General features: G+C 50.6%; 8 protein-coding genes across 8 annotated transcripts, besides 2 other annotated features; 4 read left to right on the forward strand and 4 right to left on the reverse strand.

Moving 5' to 3' along the window:
• Nucleotides 1–1,498: 1,498 nt before the first annotated feature.
• Nucleotides 1,499–2,050, reverse strand: NFIA_066660 (ATP synthase subunit H; the record flags this gene model as incomplete). Its single annotated transcript, XM_001263395.1, has 3 exons — nucleotides 1,499–1,764; nucleotides 1,875–1,956; nucleotides 2,024–2,050. The coding sequence occupies 3 exons, from the start codon at nucleotides 2,048–2,050 to the stop codon at nucleotides 1,499–1,501; spliced, it is 375 nt and encodes a 124-aa protein (XP_001263396.1).
• A 276-nt stretch (nucleotides 2,051–2,326) lies between these two features.
• On the forward strand, nucleotides 2,327–3,379 carry NFIA_066670 (transcription factor SUA7; the record flags this gene model as incomplete). The annotated part of the gene is made up of 1 exon (XM_001263396.1): nucleotides 2,327–3,379. One exon carries the CDS (start codon nucleotides 2,327–2,329, stop codon nucleotides 3,377–3,379), a length of 1,053 nt encoding a protein of 350 aa, XP_001263397.1.
• An 810-nt stretch (nucleotides 3,380–4,189) lies between these two features.
• Nucleotides 4,190–7,021, reverse strand: NFIA_066680 (Aim21 family protein; the record flags this gene model as incomplete). The annotated part of the gene is made up of 1 exon (XM_001263397.1): nucleotides 4,190–7,021. The coding sequence occupies one exon, from the start codon at nucleotides 7,019–7,021 to the stop codon at nucleotides 4,190–4,192; it is 2,832 nt and encodes a 943-aa protein (XP_001263398.1).
• A 685-nt stretch (nucleotides 7,022–7,706) lies between these two features.
• Nucleotides 7,707–7,743: a microsatellite.
• Nucleotides 7,719–7,742: a microsatellite.
• A 3,149-nt stretch (nucleotides 7,744–10,892) lies between the features above and the next one.
• Nucleotides 10,893–11,729, reverse strand: NFIA_066690 (Tvp18 family protein; the record flags this gene model as incomplete). Its single annotated transcript, XM_001263398.1, has 2 exons — nucleotides 10,893–11,242; nucleotides 11,693–11,729. The coding sequence occupies 2 exons, from the start codon at nucleotides 11,727–11,729 to the stop codon at nucleotides 10,893–10,895; spliced, it is 387 nt and encodes a 128-aa protein (XP_001263399.1).
• Nucleotides 11,730–12,452: 723 nt separating this feature from the next.
• NFIA_066700 (uncharacterized protein) lies at nucleotides 12,453–13,648 on the forward strand (the record flags this gene model as incomplete). Its single annotated transcript, XM_001263399.1, has 2 exons — nucleotides 12,453–13,388; nucleotides 13,454–13,648. 2 exons carry the CDS (start codon nucleotides 12,453–12,455, stop codon nucleotides 13,646–13,648), a joined length of 1,131 nt encoding a protein of 376 aa, XP_001263400.1.
• A 247-nt stretch (nucleotides 13,649–13,895) lies between these two features.
• On the reverse strand, nucleotides 13,896–14,939 carry NFIA_066710 (uncharacterized protein; the record flags this gene model as incomplete). Its single annotated transcript, XM_001263400.1, has 2 exons — nucleotides 13,896–14,748; nucleotides 14,830–14,939. 2 exons carry the CDS (start codon nucleotides 14,937–14,939, stop codon nucleotides 13,896–13,898), a joined length of 963 nt encoding a protein of 320 aa, XP_001263401.1.
• Nucleotides 14,940–15,370: 431 nt separating this feature from the next.
• On the forward strand, nucleotides 15,371–16,336 carry NFIA_066720 (hemolysin III family protein; the record flags this gene model as incomplete). Its single annotated transcript, XM_001263401.1, has 1 exon — nucleotides 15,371–16,336. The coding sequence occupies one exon, from the start codon at nucleotides 15,371–15,373 to the stop codon at nucleotides 16,334–16,336; it is 966 nt and encodes a 321-aa protein (XP_001263402.1).
• Nucleotides 16,337–17,396: 1,060 nt separating this feature from the next.
• On the forward strand, nucleotides 17,397–18,556 carry NFIA_066730 (uncharacterized protein; the record flags this gene model as incomplete). Its single annotated transcript, XM_001263402.1, has 2 exons — nucleotides 17,397–17,702; nucleotides 17,798–18,556. The coding sequence occupies 2 exons, from the start codon at nucleotides 17,397–17,399 to the stop codon at nucleotides 18,554–18,556; spliced, it is 1,065 nt and encodes a 354-aa protein (XP_001263403.1).
• Nucleotides 18,557–18,769: the final 213 nt, after the last annotated feature.

The raw sequence follows: 18,769 nt of genomic DNA on the forward strand, positions 1-18,769 counted from the left end.
GCATTCCGCCTATGACATCCTCGCAGCGGTGGTTGGATTGGAGAACTCAACCGACCAGGCATGGTATGATGGTACAATAATCGTCTGTATAGTTTAACTACCTTAACTACCTTGAGCTGGGCTCCTCCACGCATTAATCGCAGACATGAGAGGATAACAGGTAGAAAAATAGAGCCAGACCATCATGTATAAATGGCTAGGCTCATCCGTCCCTGTTAAATTACCCGTTGAACTTTCGTACCTCATCATCAATCCTCAAGATCAAAATTTAATGATGAATGACTATTTAGTCCATCGTCCGAAGCAAAGCTTCTCAATCTCATTCTCAAGAATGTTGTCCACTGTACACACAGTGACAGGTGTCCCATGGACATTCCAATCAGAGTGTGTCCTCCTTATCCGATCTTAATATGTTGTAGCATTCAGTAACCCCTTCTTTCCTTCTCTCTGTCTGTGTTCCATCACCCAGGAGGAATTGAAATCGATCGCTGCACGTAATGCTACACCCTAAACTCTCTAGGTAGCTTCTAGGATCGTCCATCTATTGACACTGCAGGATCCATCATGGCGCCACGCAGCATCGATAACCTCTCGCTTAGCACCGATCTAGAAAGACTGGAAGACTGACCTTCGTTCCAGACAGCACCGGAGGAAGCCAGCGAAACCGAGCGAACTCAAGATTCTTCTCCGAAGGACAAGATCTGGCGGTCTGATATTCCAGAAGCCCCGATTCTTTAGACTTTCGGAGCTGTCATATGTCGGCAGGCGCCTGGACATCAATACTCGAGATTATCGGCGCACGCCTTTTGCCCCCCCTGCGTGCGATGCAAGAGCCAAAAGAGGTAATCAGAGTGCATACTCTTGCATCTCAATGACGGCAATGGACACGTTATTGCTGTCTGTATTGCGAATCTCCCTGCACGTCTTTTTCGATAGCTCAGTTCGTCCTTGCCATGGAATCCGGATACGAACTTCTTCTGTAGCTAAGGGTAGATGGTTTTGATTCTTTGCTCCCATCTGCTCGTCCCGCAATTAGAATTATTACAGGAAGCAGAGCTAAGATCAAGACTATAAGCAGTCATTCAGTCTCTGAAGTAGTTTGGCATGTTTTGGCCATGAATACCGCGCCCCAGAACAATCAGTAATACGGCGGTGAGCAAGATGGAACCGAGCAATCTCAAGCGCATATATGAACGTTAACCTGAGCCTGCAACAACAAGGCGAGAATCGACCAGGTCAGTGGAAATAGACTGTTGGCTTAAAGCATGCCTTTTCCGAGCACACTACAACCATGCTTATCACTTCAATACCCCAGTGAAGTCTCCAGGCACATAGTTGCTTGCATCAAATAGAAGAAAGGAAGAAACAGGTTCATATGCTCCGAAGTAGGTTTAATTTACACGATTCCTTCAGGACTCATCAATGGAAGGTTTTCTCTTGTTCCCATTCCATTGCCCATCAGTCCTGATTTCTCAGACTTTGCCAGAAAGCAATAAACCTAGTGGTGAGCGGTCTCCTCCTCAGGCTCCTCCTCGAACCAGCTCTCTTCAACGGGGGCGGCCTCACCGGCGGCGGCCTGACCCTCAACCTCAACATCCTGGCTCTCGTAGGCCTTCAAATCGTTGGCAAGGTTGGCCTCCTCGGGGGACTGGGGCGCAGCAGGAGCGGAGAACTTCTGGACGTGGGCCTCAGCATCGCCGGGCTTGATGGGGGTGGGCTTATAGGCCTGAAGTTGGCGCAGGTAGAGCTCCTGAACGGGGTCGGCTAGAACGAGTATCCGATGTCAGACACAGTCTACAAAGTCCATCATACGCAAGCATTTCCTCATTTGTTCGGAATTGAATAAGGCCAAGGGATAATCAATCGGGACATACCCTGACGGACAGCGGAGGTCAGGAAGGAGCGGCGGGTAACAGAAGAAACCTGTTGCCGAGAGACGCGGGCGAGCAGGGAGCGCTAATCAGACACCAATTAGCAACCTTAATTCCTCCAGACCATTCTCCTACAGATGAAACGGACTTACCGAAGCTCTGAGAGTCTGAGACATCATCGCGGCGGGGTGATGAATGAGGGGAGAACCTGGGGATGGGGTTTCTTGCGAAGAATAAGATGGCTTTGGTCCGTGAAGCCGACGTTGAACGTTCGATGGATTCTTCGGGACACTTCGGCTTGGCGGCTGACTCAGCAACCATGCGGCTCTTACTACTCCAGACGGCGGGCGGCAACACTTCTGACTTCACCTTTGCCTCTTCACCTCTCTCTCACCTCTCGGCTCACCCCTCTTGACTCGATCCAACAGATTGCAGTCAACCGGGACAACGTGAAAATGGCTAGCGTTTCTACCTCTGCCCGCCCCGATATGGGTCAGTGGAGGAAGAACCTCTCGGCCCATCTCATCTGTCCCGAGTGCAGGGAGGTCCCGCCCAACCTCGAGTTTCCTGACTCGCATGAGACAGTCTGCGGCTCTTGTGGTCTGGTACTTGCTGACCGAGAGATCGACATGCACTCTGAATGGCGTACGTTCTCCAACGATGACCAGAATAACGACGACCCCTCGCGTGTCGGAGATGCCACGAATCCTCTGTTGAACGGCGACCAGCTTGAGACCCAGATCGCCAGCGGAGGCTCTGGTCGCGCGCGAGAACTGTACCGGGCACAAAACAAGCAGTCGAGCGAGAAGGCGAATAAGGCTCTGTTGGCCGCCTACAAGGAAATCGGGGCGCTGTGCGATGGTTTCAACATTCAGAAGAACGTCGCGGATACGGCCAAATATCTCTTCAAGATCGTGGACGATGCCAAGGCGTTCAAGGGAAAGTCACAGGAAGTCATCATCGCCGGCTGCATCTTCATTGCTTGCCGCCAGTGCAAAGTCCCTCGGACCTTCACCGAAATCTTTGCGGTCACCAAGGTCACCCGAAAGGAGATTGGTCGGATCTACAAGGCTCTGGAAAAGTTCTTCACGGCTCAGAACCTGGAACGGATCAATGCCGTTGTGTCCAGTGGTGGTGTTCCAGACCCCAACGACACCTACACCGCGACAACTTCCACCAAACCCAGCGACCTCTGCAACCGTTTCTGCAACCTCTTGGATCTACCGTACCAAGTTACGAGTGTGTCCTCTGCTCTTTCCGATCGTGTGACCACTATGGGAGACCTTGCTGGACGCTCGCCTCTGTCGATCGTCGCGGCTTGCATCTACATGGCTTCTTATCTCATGGGCCACGGCAAATCCGCCAAGGAGATCTCCCAGGTCGCACACGTCAGCGACGGTACCATTCGGGGCGCGTACAAGCAACTCTACGCTGAACGCGAGCGCTTGATCGACCCCGAGTGGATCAAGGACGGAAAGGGCGACATGAAGAACCTGCCTGCTAGCTGAACAGCTACTCGCTTCTTCTCTTTGCCGAGTCCTCTCAGAATTCAAACTTCCATGCGTCGCTACCTAGTGAGAAGCGTAAACCCTTGTCCAATCGTTAGCTTTCGCATGTTGTCATCTATCAACATCTCATGATACCCCCCGCACTGAACATAAAGAAACAGCTTGTTCAGCTCGTTTTATTAACTTACATCTTCAAAGAGATTTCAGGTCATACGAACCAGAAAAAAAAATATTCACATCATCTGGGAATTCCACATGCTTCGTTTTTTAGCGAGCGCTGTTTCAGATGGCTAAACCGGCCATTGGGCAAAGTTTGCAGCCACCGGGTGCTTTTGCTGTTTGCTTCCATGCATGTGAATCTTCCTAACTTCTAAATTGAGAATGTAGTAGTCTCGCCTTTCGAGTCGAAGCAGTTCAGGATGAGGATCTGGGAAATTTGCAGCGCTGCAGCATTGACGAGTTTTAAGGGCAAATTCGTCTAAATCATGCGTTTCTGTCACATTGTCCACAGCTAGGCCAGAATAATACAGATTCAAGTCTCCAGCTACCTGTAGCGGCGTCCATTGTTGTTACATACCATGTAGTACTACCATTATTCCTAATTATGAAATGCCTTCAAAGGTATCATCCACCCGTGATTGGGTCCTGGTCAATGACCAACAACATCATGAGCACTCTAGGCCGAAGGCAGTCTACATGAATGCTAGACGAAAACTCGTTTTGTTGCTGTCTCAAACTGACTAAAGAACGATGATGTCAAACGCCGTAAAGAGGAAGACTCAAATGACAAAAAAAGAAGGCAAGTTTCTTTCACTGCTCCTCAGGGAGCACAGAGCCTTCCGACGCTCTTTTCCCGTCAGCAGTAGCAGCCATGGCTTCAATTGCGTCGTCTACCGGGGGCGATGTACTAGGTGTGATTCCCGACTGCGCATCTGCAGACTTTTGTTGTACCTCACTCTCGTCCGGCTTCGTGGGTTCCGTAGCAGACACAGCCGCAGCGTCCCCATCGGTGCTTGGTATCGTCTCAGCTGTCTCGGGTGCAGATTCCTTGGTCGCTGTCACCGGAGAAGGATCGGTGGATTCGCCGACAATGTTCTTTGACAAGGCTGGGGCCATGCTGTCCTTCGAAGTCGAGACTGCAGGTGCAGCCGGCTCAGGCTGCTTGGCCTTCACTCCGGTTTCGACCGTCAGATTGCCATCCTCATCGACTTGCCAAACATTCCAAGTCTCGGTGATCTTAATTTCGGGAATCGTCGGTAGCCTTGTACTAACGTTCTCGGAAGCTGGCTTTCGTCGGGCTGGACCACGAGCCCTACCCTTGCGAGCGTCACTCAGTGGTGCCTTTTCTGCCGGAGCTTCCTCCTCTTTCTTCTCTTGGGGCTTTGGCGCTTGGGGGCCCAGCTGCAGACGTGAATTCAGATCTGACAAGAACCCTGCTTTAAGTGCAGCAATCTTGCTTCCATTGGGCCGAACGGGCACGGCTGGCTTTTCTTTGGCTGGAACTTCCTCTCCGGCTCCACGGGTAATGGGCTTGGCTGGTCGAGCAGGAATCTGTGGCTTGGGTCTACCAGGAATGCTGGGCGGCTGTCGTTTTTCTGTTGGAGAGGTTGCTGGTTTAGAGGAGGCATCTACCGCAGGAGTCTGTTCTGAAAGCTTCTGAGGGCGAGATGGGATAGCGGGTTTCGATGGTACATCGGGACTCTTCACCTCACTCTCCTCCGAGGGCTCGATTGTTGTCACGAGCCTCTGGCTCTCAGGTGCATCTTCCCAGATGTCTCGACTGGGGAACCGCTGCTTACAAATATCAGGGCGCGGTTGAGTCTTTTCTTTTGATTCTTCGGACTCAAGGATGTGTTCTGCGACCTGGCGAGGATCAAGGTGAGGAGCGTGACTGCGGCGGAACGACTCCTGTTCCGGCGTCTCAAACGCCTCGTGCTTAGGAATGTCCGGTGTGGAAACGGTGGCATGGAGCTGCAAGCTGTTGGGAGAATCTTCCCAGATATCTTCGCTGGGAAAACGGTGCTTGAGCATTTCGGGGCGCTGCTTGAAGCGGTCCGCAGCGGAAACGGACTTCTTGTCCCTATCATCCTCGGGAAATAGCGGTTCGTACTCCTCAACGTCATCCAGAGGCGTGTGTGTCTCCTCACGTTCGTCGCGCGAGTTGTATCTCACGAGAGCGGGCATGCCACCCTGGTGGGTGGCAGAGCGACTATTTGAGCGACTGTGGTTAACGCTAGGAGCGCGACTCCTGCCATCATACTCGCTAGGCCGTCTATCGAAGGTGGGAGAGACGGCAGGATGTTGATAGGCCGATTCAGGGCGGACTTCATCCGCAGCCAGAATAGGTTCATCTTCATCTTCAATACCCACGCCCATTTCATGGGATTGTTCTTCAGGGGCTGGGGTCGGTGCGAAACCATCCGGATGATGAAGGGGGTGGTACGGGTCATCGACATGAATAACACCAGCGTCTTCAGACTTGCGGCCCTCTCGCTCAACGCCAACCTCTGAAGCGGGGACATCCGTGTTGCGCAGGGGGGACTCCCCGATCAGGCGCGAGCTGCGGCGCGATTCGGGAGCCGGGGTTGCCATACGGTGGGTGTATTCATCCGTGGCAATGTAACCGACCTCCTCATCTGGAGTACCCGCAACATTAGGAGAGGTACCGAGACCAGAGCCGGTCACAGCAGAGCTACGGACGATCTTGTTGAGATCATCGCTGCTCAGCGCCCAATCAGGGCGGGGAGTCCCGACGCCAGGGCCATATTGCCCATGTTCGACCTTGACATACTCATCGGGATGCTTTTCATACCAAGCCTTCTCAAACTTGTCGGTGGCAGGCACACCATGTCCGTGGAGTCCATAGCTTCCAGGGGGTAAGGAGGCCTCACGGCCGCTGCGAGTTCGGTGATGGTGGCGTCCCTGGCGTTGACCTCCGTGCTCCAACTGATAGGGGCTTGGAGACGGTGCCTGCACATCACCCGCATTGGGGTACATGGGAACTCTCTGACCAATTTCAGGAATTCCGTGCTCATCAGCGGGAAGTTGGAGAGAGCGTCGACGATCAGAGGATGCGGTGGAAGAGTCTGCGCGCGAGCCGCTTGCTCTGGAGTGAAGCGAGCGACTAGAGCGCTCGTGATGGTCATCAGGCACCGGCGATGCGGACACGCCGAGGCCGGCAGCAGCGGCCTGACGCGAGTCTGTACGAGTGACAGCCTGCACCTTCGCCTTGGCGCTCGAACTGGGCAATGACGGGCGGGGCGCATGGATCTTGAGATCGCTGCCCACATTCCTGGTCTCTGCCGGGGTACCAATTTGGTGATGGCTATCTGACAAATTGCCAATATCTAGGTTCTGGTATTCGATACCCTCTTCTCCAAGTGACGGTATCGTCACGCTTGGGGGTCGCTGTGGGAGATCGTTGGACACCGTACGAGTCAATCCCGCAGAGTTCGGAGGTTCGTTCAATGGAGAAGGAGCATAGCTGCCCCGAAGAGGAGACACGGAGCGTTCAACGCGTCTATTGGGACGAGGAGGGATCTTTGGCATGTCTGATATCGACTTGGGAGCAAGATTCGACTGAGGAGACCTCGAGGGTCGAGGAGGAATGACGGGGGCTGTTTGTGTCGCCTGTGTCGCCATGATTCTCGTAGGGATATGAAGAACCTCAAATTAATGCTAGAAAATAGAGCTTCAGAGAAGATGTTAGCTAACGTTTGATCAAGTGCTGCGGTTGAAAATTTGAAACGCGTTGGGCTTCAGGAGGGCAGATGACAGCGGGCAGGTGTGCGCAGCTAAAGAACTTCCCCGCGCCTCGGGCTGGAAGATGGGGATTGAGTAGGTGGTCATTGAATCATCTGTCCCCAATATGCTTGGTTGTTTTACGGCCATTGAGACAGGTTCCAGGGAAGTTCAATGGGTAAATGCCACTGAAAGGGGGGGTTTTCCAGTAGTAGGAGTCAGAGGCTTGAGATAAGACAGATCCAGCAGGACACTGAGCTGATAAGGCTCTTGGTTTTGCCATATGCAAGCTCACATGGAGATTCCAACGTTTCCCGATGAATCAGAGCAGGACAGGGAGCCATAGCCGGGAATATAGGGAGAGCTGATAACATGACGCAGCATGATTTGCTTACCGATTGTGGACCAATTCCAAGAACTGATTGCTAAACGGGCTCACGCTCTTGCAAGATGAGCGAATGGAAGGAGACCGAACAATTGATGAGCAGACGACTTCAGAAATTATTTGATGGGGAGGTAGGAATGTAAGAGGATGAATGCAGAGAAGTTGGATAGGAGGAGATGTGGTGATGATGGTGGAGAGAAAAGTAGTAGTAGTAGCAGCAGCAGCAGCAGCAGCAGCAAGACACATTAGCAGCAGGCAGATGATGTATGACTTTTTGCATGGCAGAGTGACCGTAGAACCAGTCTAACTGCTTTCTTCCTGCCACGGCCCACCGCCCCGTCGCGTGACGTTCTCTGACGGCATCAAAACGCCGGGGCCCCCGCTGTGTCTGGCCTCTGTGGTACAATACCGTTACAAAACCGTCCGGTAAAATGTAAACCACTCAAAGTCGTTCGTTGCAATTGCGGGCGGGTACCTCAGGCTCATCTTCTTTCCATTTCAGGATTAGTGGACCTCCCCACTCTTAATCTTCCTTTCTTTTGGCTTCTTTAATAAAAATAAATGATTCTCAATGGATGGACATTGTTGGGCACCTTGCAAGTTTTCTGTCTGCCACCCGAGAATTGGACTACGATGTCTTCTAATCATCTACAGACATTTAGCTATATAGGCTAAAGAACATGTGGAATCTATGTTGTCAAAAAGGGAGTACCTGAATTTGCCAGGTACAGGGTACTAGTAGGCTAAGTTGGGTTGATACAGCGGGATTGAATGCCTCAGGTCGCTAGAGTAACTTTGTACCAATCATATCAAAGACTCCAGGGTGAGGGATATACCTATGCTGTAGCTGCATAACAAGTGGTATCATCATATCTTGTTGATCTGAGGCATTTTAACATTGCTCGATATCTTCATGGATAGATTCTATCTGATACAATTTTTGCATCTTCAGACCACATAATTGAGCTTTCTCATGGACTCTACCGAGGGCCAGAAGCCATGATCTAGCGTACCTATTTATGGGTAAACCACACATAGATTGAGAGACACGTTGGAAGGTTAATGGTGACCTCCATGTCGCCCCTTTCTCTTTGCTACTATTTCAAGAGAAAATCCCTCTTGTCTCCTGACCCCAGATAAAGCAGCTGTGGGCCAGACCAGACCATGGTCGAAAAACCATGGTCGTCAGTACAGGTATCCTTACAAAGTTTCGAGGTATCTAGTGGGGGTACCTTTCCAGCACCTGACGTTCACACCTCGTTGAATGGAACAATAGAATCCTGCACTTGTGGCTGTGCATAATCTAGTTCTAGACAATCATGAGCCCTAGGCAATGACTGCATTAGCCTGGAAACGTCAATATCTTCTGCTCTGGCAACAGAGCGGATCTCATTGACAACAGATATACGGTGTGCCTCGCTGGCCCTATTGGTATGAAAGCATGCTCTCTCTTCAAAGTCTGTATGGCCGTTGCTGCCGAGGCGGTGAGCATCTCAGGTTTTTTAAGTACTCCATAGGAGGACGGCATCATGCATCAGCATCTTTGTTCTGATGACCATTCATGATCCCACCTGTCAGTTTTGAGTAGATGAATGGACAATTCTTAGGATTGACCGTCCATATTCTCTTTGCTCAAATGGTAACCTCCAAGCCCGACTTATCCTCATGTTTGTTCCTATTTCTGTCCTCCAAGGTTAAATCATATAACCTCTCAGCTTGTGGCCTGAGGCCGCAACGGATCCACTCCCGACCAATCTCAGCACCGACATAACAAACAGAGAGCGACGATAACCGCCACACAGTGTGGACCTCTTTTAAGGGTAATCAGATTACACAAATACTGGGGTGGAGTGGCTGACTACCAGGGGTAGCAGAGAGACTGTATGGAGATCCTCAGATCACATCATTGCAATCTTCTTGTTCATGGATGTCCGCAGATAATTCTACGGTTCTACCCATCTATCCATTTTTTTCCGTGACTGTTCGATATTCTAGTATCCCAGGCCCCCATGCGCACTTCTTTCGAAAAAATTGTCAAATCTTTCGTTGGGGCAAGTCCTGAACTCCTGATTCCCTGCGCCCTATGATCACAGCTAGAAACTCAGGTCTAACAGACTAACGCAGTCTGGCAAACAAGCATGCAGGCATCAGAACCTCTCTGATTAGACCACGAGGAATGGGCTGGCCACTTGGCGAATGCATCAACACGGACATTGACACCTTGCAGAGTACATTCGAGCATAGAGCTTCTAACCTGTCCAGCTTTGTGAAGACCTACAATAGGAATACACTTCAATCTTCATACACCCCGATTCTCATTTTCGACGCCGTCGAGCATATGGTACTCTGTACTCGCAGGTCAAGTACTAGAGTGCTACAACCGGAATCACCATAATGGCTTCATTTCCTGCTTTCGTAACCTCCAATTAGTGGTCCTCAAAACGCGGGGTAAAGGCTTCTCTCCTGGTGGAGGGGTATATGACGTAAAGCGGGTTTTCTAGTACAGTCCATCGGCATCAATAACGACCTGCCTAGGTATAGTGTCCTACCTAGGTACGGAGCAGTAGATAAACAGTATTCGAAGGGAAGGTGATGCGTGCTTGTGTGGTGTATGGCAGATTTACCAAGCCGCTTACCTAGGTCCATGCTGGTGTCCAGGCACAGAGACAACCTGAGTAAGAAGCCTGTAATAGAGACCCTATACAGTCACATTCCTGGTTAAATAAGAGATACTTTGTTATGTTTCTGCCTTAAGGAAAGGAGCAATTAGAGAAAGCTTCATGACCTTCAAGGTTGTTGGTAAACTGACATCTCAGTATCAAAGAAATGTAAGCCTGCTGTTTGCTTTCCCATGGGCATAAGTATGGTCAGCAGCAAGTTTATCATGGGGATATTGACTCTTGCATTGTAAGTTGATACTATTTATTTCAGAAACCATTTCAGGACCCAAACAGGATCGAATATCTTCTCCTTTCTAAAGTAATTCATTCATCACCAGGATGCTAACAGGGTATTAAGTGGTATACTTGCACTCGCAATATAACTCGAGACCTTCGAGCCACGGCCGAGGATGAAATCCGCGCAGGAGTAAAGACACATGCAAATTCAAACAATGCAGAACAAACGAGTATGAAATGGGCATCCGCTCCTTCAACGTTCCCAACCTCAGACGAATTCGGCATCCGCCAATCCAGCATGAGATAAAAGTACAGGCCTTTTTTAGGCAGTCATAATCATGGCGCATACACTGCGGGAATGATGGTTGTGATCCCTTTTTTATTTTTTTTTTTTATTTCGACTCTCCTTTCGCTCCGACGTGCATCCAATGCGTTTCAGTGTCTCCCGGGTACCCAACAATCCGAGAAACGACTTGGTTGAATATCTCCGTCAAACGATCATCTGGACAAGTCCCTGCCCACCAAGAGTCTTGCTGCCCACGAATTCTTGGCTTTTCAGGCCCGCCAAAGCATAGAATATGGAGGCGATCAGCAAGAAGACGGCTGCGACGATCAAACTGGAAGCACCGGAGCCGGGGAGAAGACTAAGCCATTGAACGACACTCATGATGGCGTACATCGCAGCGCGCATCCAGTTGGTGGTGAAGCGCCGAATGAAGGCATCGAACTTGGAGGAGGTAGGGCAGATTCTCAGCAAGAAAGGAACTTCAATGAAGATGAGGATCAATCCCGAGACACTATGATCGTCAGTTCCACGGTCCAGAGCGTTGCTCAGTAGGACTTGCATACAGGCATAGTACGCTGAAGATGATGCGCAAAACAGCGAAAGAGAAGATGTTTGCGATTCCGAGAGCAATGCAGAGGATGATGCACAGCACACCCGTCCTATCCAAGATCGAGTCAGCAAGCTTTCAGATCAGGACTGTGACAACACGCGGTAAACTATCGTCGCTGGAGATTCGCAATTTCATGCTGTAAACCCCTTGAAAGTGTTGTGGCAATCTCAATGCAGCCAGTGTGAGGAGGCCTGGTGGTAGATCCAGGCAACCGCCATTTCTCTCCGACATGTTGTTTTGGGCCGCGCTCAACGTTGAAAAGGACGTAAAGAAAAGGGAGGAAGAAGTAAAGGATGGGTAGCAAACCATTGTCCGTAGATACCTATACAAGAGTTAAATGATCAGCAATCTGGCTCTTTCTTGCCTCTCAAAGATAAACAACGAAGACACATACTGAAGTTTCTCGAGCGGAATTCCTCTGCCAATGTCATGGTGGATGATAGAGTTTATATTTGAAGCGAAAAAGGGTATGTCTGTATACAGAATGATCGTCTCACTGAGATGAACCAAAGACGGAGTTCGTGTGTGGGATGAAGACGGGGAGAACGTTTGATTGTTGACGCTCAACAATAAACTGTGGCTGAGTAGATGCGATTGACAGGTGCGGGTATGGGCCAGGTTGCCAGATCGGGTCGATCCCGCTCACCGCCCGCGGCAAAACTGGGTAGCTAGGTAGAGAGCTATTCGGCGTTCATAACTCCATTTAAACAACCTCAGATATCTCAATCTTCGCAGAAGAGCTCTATAGAGAACGTGTGTTGGACATCGGGACTCTGTGTAGGCTCAAGACTGAGCTGCTAAGCTCTCTATATCTACAGCAATGGAGTCTGTTGACTCCAAGCATAGCCGGGCTGTCTCCAGATGTAAGGACAACATAGAAAGCTCGATATTGCTCCTTAAGCTGATATGTGTTTCCCTCAGCTTCAAGACCTCGTAGCTCAACGAGAGGGCCTTTAGATGAACTCAACGAGTGAGCCGAACTCTGGTCTCCCGAAGCCACAAGGATATGCTGACGAGGAAATAGCCCCCTCGGCTCAGCCAATGTCAATGAATCGTCCGCTTCTTTTGTACAAGATGCAGCTCAGACTGGGATTTACTCGGGTCACACTCTTACAGCTTTAGATCCACTGGCGCCAAACGAGCTACCACCGGGCATGGAGAAAGACCTGTCTTATCTCGTTCGCTACGACGTCTATCATTCCTTATCACAAATTGATATTCCACCTCCACTGCGCTCGGAGTTTGTCACACCAGCCCCTGATGAACTATTGAGCTCATCCTTGGGTAAAGTTGAGAAATTCTTGGCTGAGGGCCACTTCTTACTCGCCGCTTATCTATGCGGAACGATCCTGACTTCTCGTGCTCTCTCGCCAACTGATACCAAGCTGATCTTTGGGCTTTTCTATACACGACTAGCATGTTTAGAACTGTCTGGCAATGCTATTCTAGCAGCGCAAGAATCAAAGGCCCTTGAAGACTTGACTTCGGCCTTTTATTATGTTGACTTCAACCAAGACGCATCCGCGAAAGAACACCCTCAAAAACCGTCAGTTCATGCCCGCCATATCGTACCATGGCCACTGAGAGTTCTAGCAGTGAGGCTCCAGAGCATCGGGTTTGGTGATTCTCGCCGAGGCATTGGCGGCCTGTACGAACTTGGCCTCGAGGCGCGAAGGGAAATCATGCGAACAGACTTAACACAAGCGGAGCGAGAAATCTGGAGGGATAGATTGGCTGATCTCGGAATCAGAAGCGTGAATGCCTTGATCGAAATGGGGGATCTTGATGCTGCAAGAAGATCACTGCACAGCCTGAAAATATCCGACTCGGAAGCCGCGATAAACAAATCAAGAAAAATGCTTCTCTTCTTGATGATTGGCGACCTTGACGCCGCAAAGAAAGTATACGAGGGAGCAGGCGTGCCCAACGAGAGTATCCTTAAACCGCTCCTCAGCATGGCGGAAGGCCAGTACAACGATGCAGTGGCCGAATGGAGGGCACTTCTCGAGAACGGCGAAGAGGGAAATGATAAAGCCTTGATTTCCCAGAATTTGGCTGTCTGTTTATTATACACGGGACAGCTTAATGAGGTAAGTCGATACATTTCCGGTCCGATATACTCGCCGAGGAAGTTAAAGCTGACGCTTACTCACAGGCTCGTCAAATTCTGGAGTCGCTGGTTGGTTCTAACCATTCGTTTGGCAGTTTGGTCTTCAATCTGTCCACGGTCTACGAGCTTTGCTCCGACAAGGCTGGTATTCTCAAGACCAGCCTTGCCGAGTCTGTTGCCAAGCAGCCCATCTCAGGTGATCTCAATCTTGATCGGCCAAGTGCGGATTTCAAGTTATGAGATTGACGCATTCCAAAACGACCTACATTGATGTCCTGCGTTGGGAGGGATAGTGATATTTCATTTCTCCCGAACACTATCTAAGGTCCAACCTGCTAATGATGAATGATCCAACGAGACGTCTGACGCTCATGCTGTCTCATGCCAACCCAAACAAACGCCATGACCGTGCAATGCCTCAAATGCTCACTTTGACGCCGAAGCGTGGGAACAATCGTTATAAATGAATCAATGAACCAACGCCTTTTCATTCGCTGTTCTTGACTGGTACCACTTTGGGTTTAGGTTTTCGAATGACTACCTTGTCACCTTCTAGCTGCCAACCCAAGCCTTCTTTCTCCACCAATTTCTCCCAAGTCCACTGTCTCCCATCTCCTGTACAGCCTTCGACAATCCAGCTCACGTTGACGTTGAGATAAGCACTGCCGACGGCTTTCAGCGCATGCCTCCGGACACGGTCCTCGGCCCAATTGATCACAGCCCGCGTAGGTGAATCCACCTCGTTCCGAACCTGCCAAAAGGCAATCCAATTGTCATGCATCAGCGCCGCCAAAACACGGTCAACTACGTCCGACTCGAAGGCGTATTGAGTACGCGCGCGTGCACGCAGCTCGAAGGCAGAAACCATATCCCGTTGCCGGCACGCATAGTCGAGGATCAAATATGATATGATGTCTCTGAGCTCGGAGTCGGGTAAAGGGTGAGAGGGTGAATGTAATGTTTCAAGAAGATAACGGAGAGAAGGGAAATATGAAGGTGGATGCTGAGCGCGGATGGAAACTGTGACTGAAAACACATGGACCTGCTGCTGGAAAGGCACGGGAACTGAGGACGCGGTGGCTAGCACGGCTTCCCGGAGCTTGCGGAGAGACAGCAGCAGAGTGGATAATTCCGTAGCCGGCGGAGGACCAGTCTGCCCGGTCTTGTGGCTAGGCAACTGGAGGCGAGACGTCGGTGGGTTCTTTGTCGCGTCCACGGAGGCACTGGTAGGAAGGGATGCGAAAGCTTCAATCAGATTTCCGGCATGTCGAGCACAAAACTCCATCCATCGACCCTTGATGCGCTCAAAATATTTCTTTTGTTCCTTGTGATCTAGGAGCCTGTGAGGGATCAGCTTAATGAACAACTCCCCATCCGGCCTTTTCCTCCGATCTCCTCATTGAACTTTGATGCGCACATACAGCCGATCACCTTTGGACACAAATCCAACCACCTCAAGAGGATCCCTGTCCTTCAGAGGCTTTAAGCGGCTTTCGGAGAATCGAGCCGAACGTGCTGCGGGACCCGCCATGGCTGGCAATGTGCCGTAATGAAGAGCGGGATGGTGAATTGCGTCATGAGGGGAGATAACAGCTTTATCGCTGTCGTCTGTCTGGTGTGATCATGGATCGTCAACTCGTGGAAGGAATTACTCCACTGCCCTGACCGTTTGTTTGGTTTGTTTGCTTGGTTTTGCCTGTTTGCTTCGAGTGGGACGCCGAGGTTCCTTTTTTCCCCAACAGGACAATTCTGAGCGATTCCCAACAGTCTATTTATCTAAGGTATCTTTCAACAGTTGCTTCTGTCTCGGATCTCAATACTCATCGGTCCTTATCATCCTCCCAACTGTTCGTGGTCCATCAATTCGTAGTTGTGGTGACAAACTTGTGTTGATCTGCTCAAGTTTCTTCCACTTACCCGCTTCTATACTTGTTTGCATACTTCTGCTGCATGTGAAGAAACATGTCTGCTCGCCAACGTCGTCCCGCTGAGAGCTATCAAAATGCATCGAATTCGTCTCAGCCTGCTGCTATAGCTTCTGCAGTTCTCGAGAAGCCGCCGGAGGTCGTGAAAAAACTTCTTCATTGGGACGACCTGCCGCATTGGCAACGTGATAATCACCACATCCACACGGGATACCGACCAGCCTCGTTCTCGTTTCTCGTGTCCTTTCAGTCTCTCACGTACCTCCACAACGAAACAGTCAACATCTATACTCATCTTCTGCCATCACTGCTGTCTATTCCCGCTGCGTACTTACTGTACCAGGAGCTTGTTCCTCGCTATGGGACTGCCACAAGGGACGATATCATTGCCTTTAGTTGCTTCTTTGCAGGAGCTGCCTTCTGTTTGGGGATGTCGGCAACATATCATACCATTTCAAATCACTCCCCGCTAGTCGCTCGCATAGGAAATACCTTTGACTATGTCGGGATCGTAGGCCTTATTGTGGGAAGCTTCGTGCCAAGCGTCTACTATGGTTTCTACTGCGTCCCAGCCCTCCAACGGCTGTACTGGACGATGATCTGCACTATTGGTCTTGGCTGCGTTATTGTCTCGGTTCTCCCCAAGTTCCGGACGCCTCAGTGGCGGCCTTTCCGCGCAGCCATGTTTGTCGGCATGGGTCTGTCGGCGGTGTTTCCTGTGCTCCACGGGTTGCAAATGTTCGGATTCGACCAGATGACGCGCCAGATTGGGCTCGGATGGCTTCTTCTGCAGGGGTTCCTTTACATATTGGGGGCTACAATCTATGCAGCTCGAGTTCCTGAACGTCTGCGGCCGGGCAAGTTCGATATATTGGGAAGCTCTCACCAGATCTTCCACGTACTAGTGGTTTGCGCTGCTGTGGCTCATTTGACTGGCCTACTCAAAGCATTCGACTACCGACATAGTGGGATTGCAGGAAGCTGTCTGTTAGAGACCAACTGATCTTCTGATTCGCCGCCAAAACTGATAGAATCACGCGCGCAATGCATCACTCTTGAACAACATGTTTTGGTTGACATATGTAGCCATTACCGTATTAGTAGATGAGAAGATGACGCGTGCTGATGGTGACTTCTCGAGGACGACACGAGATTTGTCCAACCAAGTCACCCCCTTGCTGACAGTCTGGCATGCGGGAGCTCTTCCACGATGTGAATTGGCAAACTCAAAATGCCGTGCAAGCATACAAGGTGTTTCTGGAAGCATCACCTGGCTTCCATCAAGAATTGATTTGACATGCTCCCCGCTTGCTTCCCGGCTACTCGAGCTGGACAGACGAATAGAGAGTCGCACATAGAAATCTCCAGCTCACATGGCATGGCTGTCATGCATCTCAGTGATCATCTCACTCTGAAAGACAGCAAAGTCATTGGACACAGTGGCTGACGACACCAATGGCTCAGCTCAGAGATGGCGGCTCACTGGGTAGAGTTTAATTACCATCATCTCATGATCACACCACTGTGTCTGTTGATACTGTTGCATCGACGCCGCCCTCTTCAGGCAGCCATTGCCAGGTGAGAATGGTTGCCGCTTAAAAATCACCCATCCTTAGCAAATCAGGTGGCAGCCAAGTCATCCGGCAACTGCCCCTTTGGGATCAGCTTAGTCTGGGCCCGTGGGACTACAGTAAGGACTGTTGACGATTGTTGGTCGCTCTTATGCGTGGGGGATCAGACCGAGCATTTGGGTTTCACAGCGGCTGACTTCGTATGCGGTTGCCGTCGGTTAGGGAATCCTGATACGGACATTGACTCTAAGTTCTGCATTCCAGTTATATAAGAGGGAGTTGGTTGGTTGAAGTCACCGTCTGAGGGTATTCTGCCTTCCTATCACATCGGCGTGGTTGCTTTAGATGCTTGTCAGGGTGGCCAGCATTTGGATCGCTTATCCGGCGTGGGTCTCCTCACATGAGATGTTTGTTTCATAAGCCGGCAGGAATAGATCAAATAAGTATCCTCCGAAGGACAAAAAGGCTTGCCTTCGGGTCTAATCTGCACAGATGTATGCAGGATCCGATCAACCTTCCGGCCACAGTGGAGACACACCCCGACTCCGGGCCGCTTGCGAGAACTGCAGACAATCAAAGGTGAAATGCAACCTTTCTGGAAAGAGTACCTGCATCCGGTGTCTTCGTCACGGGCTGCCTTGTCGATATCGGCTCGCCAACCGGTCAGGGAAACCCAAGGGCAGTAAGAACAGGGCCACGTTGAAGAAGCTGGGACAACTGCCCGACGAGAAGCCTGTATTACGTGCTTTGAAGGGAAAGCATAACCCAGACACCGTCATGGACAATCACAGTCACACGGTATGTGAAAGGTCCCAAGTGCTTCAGAGCAATGAGGGAAACGTGTGTTGTGATATGATGAATCGGTCGGGTAGAATGCTAACAACATCGCACAGTTCCACGAGAGCCCTAGCAGCCGGGACACCGACCTCACGGCGGACGCATCCACATCCGTGTTTGCATATTCTTCCTTTCAAGAACCGTTGCCATCTGCAGACCCGGTTTATATGCAGGCGTCCATGTCACCGACCTTTCTTCAGAAGGAGTTCATCACCAAAGGCCTCACGAGCTGTCCTCTCGCAGTCCACATCCCCGATGCACCGCAACCGACGTGCGCATGTGGAGGAACAGTGGTGTTTCATATGAACCAGCTAAGGGATATGATGGCCAACGCCAGCCACCTGCGAGTCGATCAGATGCTGCAGGGGATCAAGGTGGCTCTGACCGTCTGCCAAGGATATCTGCAATGCAGAAATTGCCCAAAAGACAGCACCAGTCTGCTGTTGCCTATCTCTACGGTAGACTTTACACTGCAAATATTCGAATACTGGATATCGTATGGGCTGGCGGCGCAGCATTCAGTGGGCGTTGACAGTGCGAGGACGAGATATGGAGATTATGAATTGTGTTCGGAGGAAAGTTGGTGGATCAGTCGCTTCCTGCTCCGTGCGCGACTCGTTCAGTGCAAGGAGGTGTTTGCTGTACTTCAGGAAGCGATCGATGTCTGCCTCGGATCGCCATCCGGTCATCTCGGGCAAGGACTGTATGATGAGAACCGCGGAGGCAGCTGTCTCGATCAGATTCTTCGGGGGTACGAAGCGACTGTGGAAGCTTTTCTGCGTTGTTTATCGGGGAATGATGTATGTCCTACTTAATTATATTTCATCCGTAGTTACTTGAACGAGGACTGTTGCCGTGATGTAGTAGTAGTACTGTAGTTCCCATACGCAGGACGGCTCTCGGCTTTGACGGGCCTCGGCAATTACCCGCTATACTCTCCCCTCACGAATCAATATAAGCCACCAGCACCTCGTCTATATCTCAAAGAAAGAACACTGCTTGCAATTCAGTTCAATTTCATATACAAA

Source organism: Aspergillus fischeri, genomic scaffold, assembly GCF_000149645.3.
Source record: "Aspergillus fischeri NRRL 181 1099437636252 genomic scaffold, whole genome shotgun sequence".
Lineage (NCBI taxonomy): Eukaryota > Fungi > Ascomycota > Eurotiomycetes > Eurotiales > Aspergillaceae > Aspergillus > Aspergillus fischeri.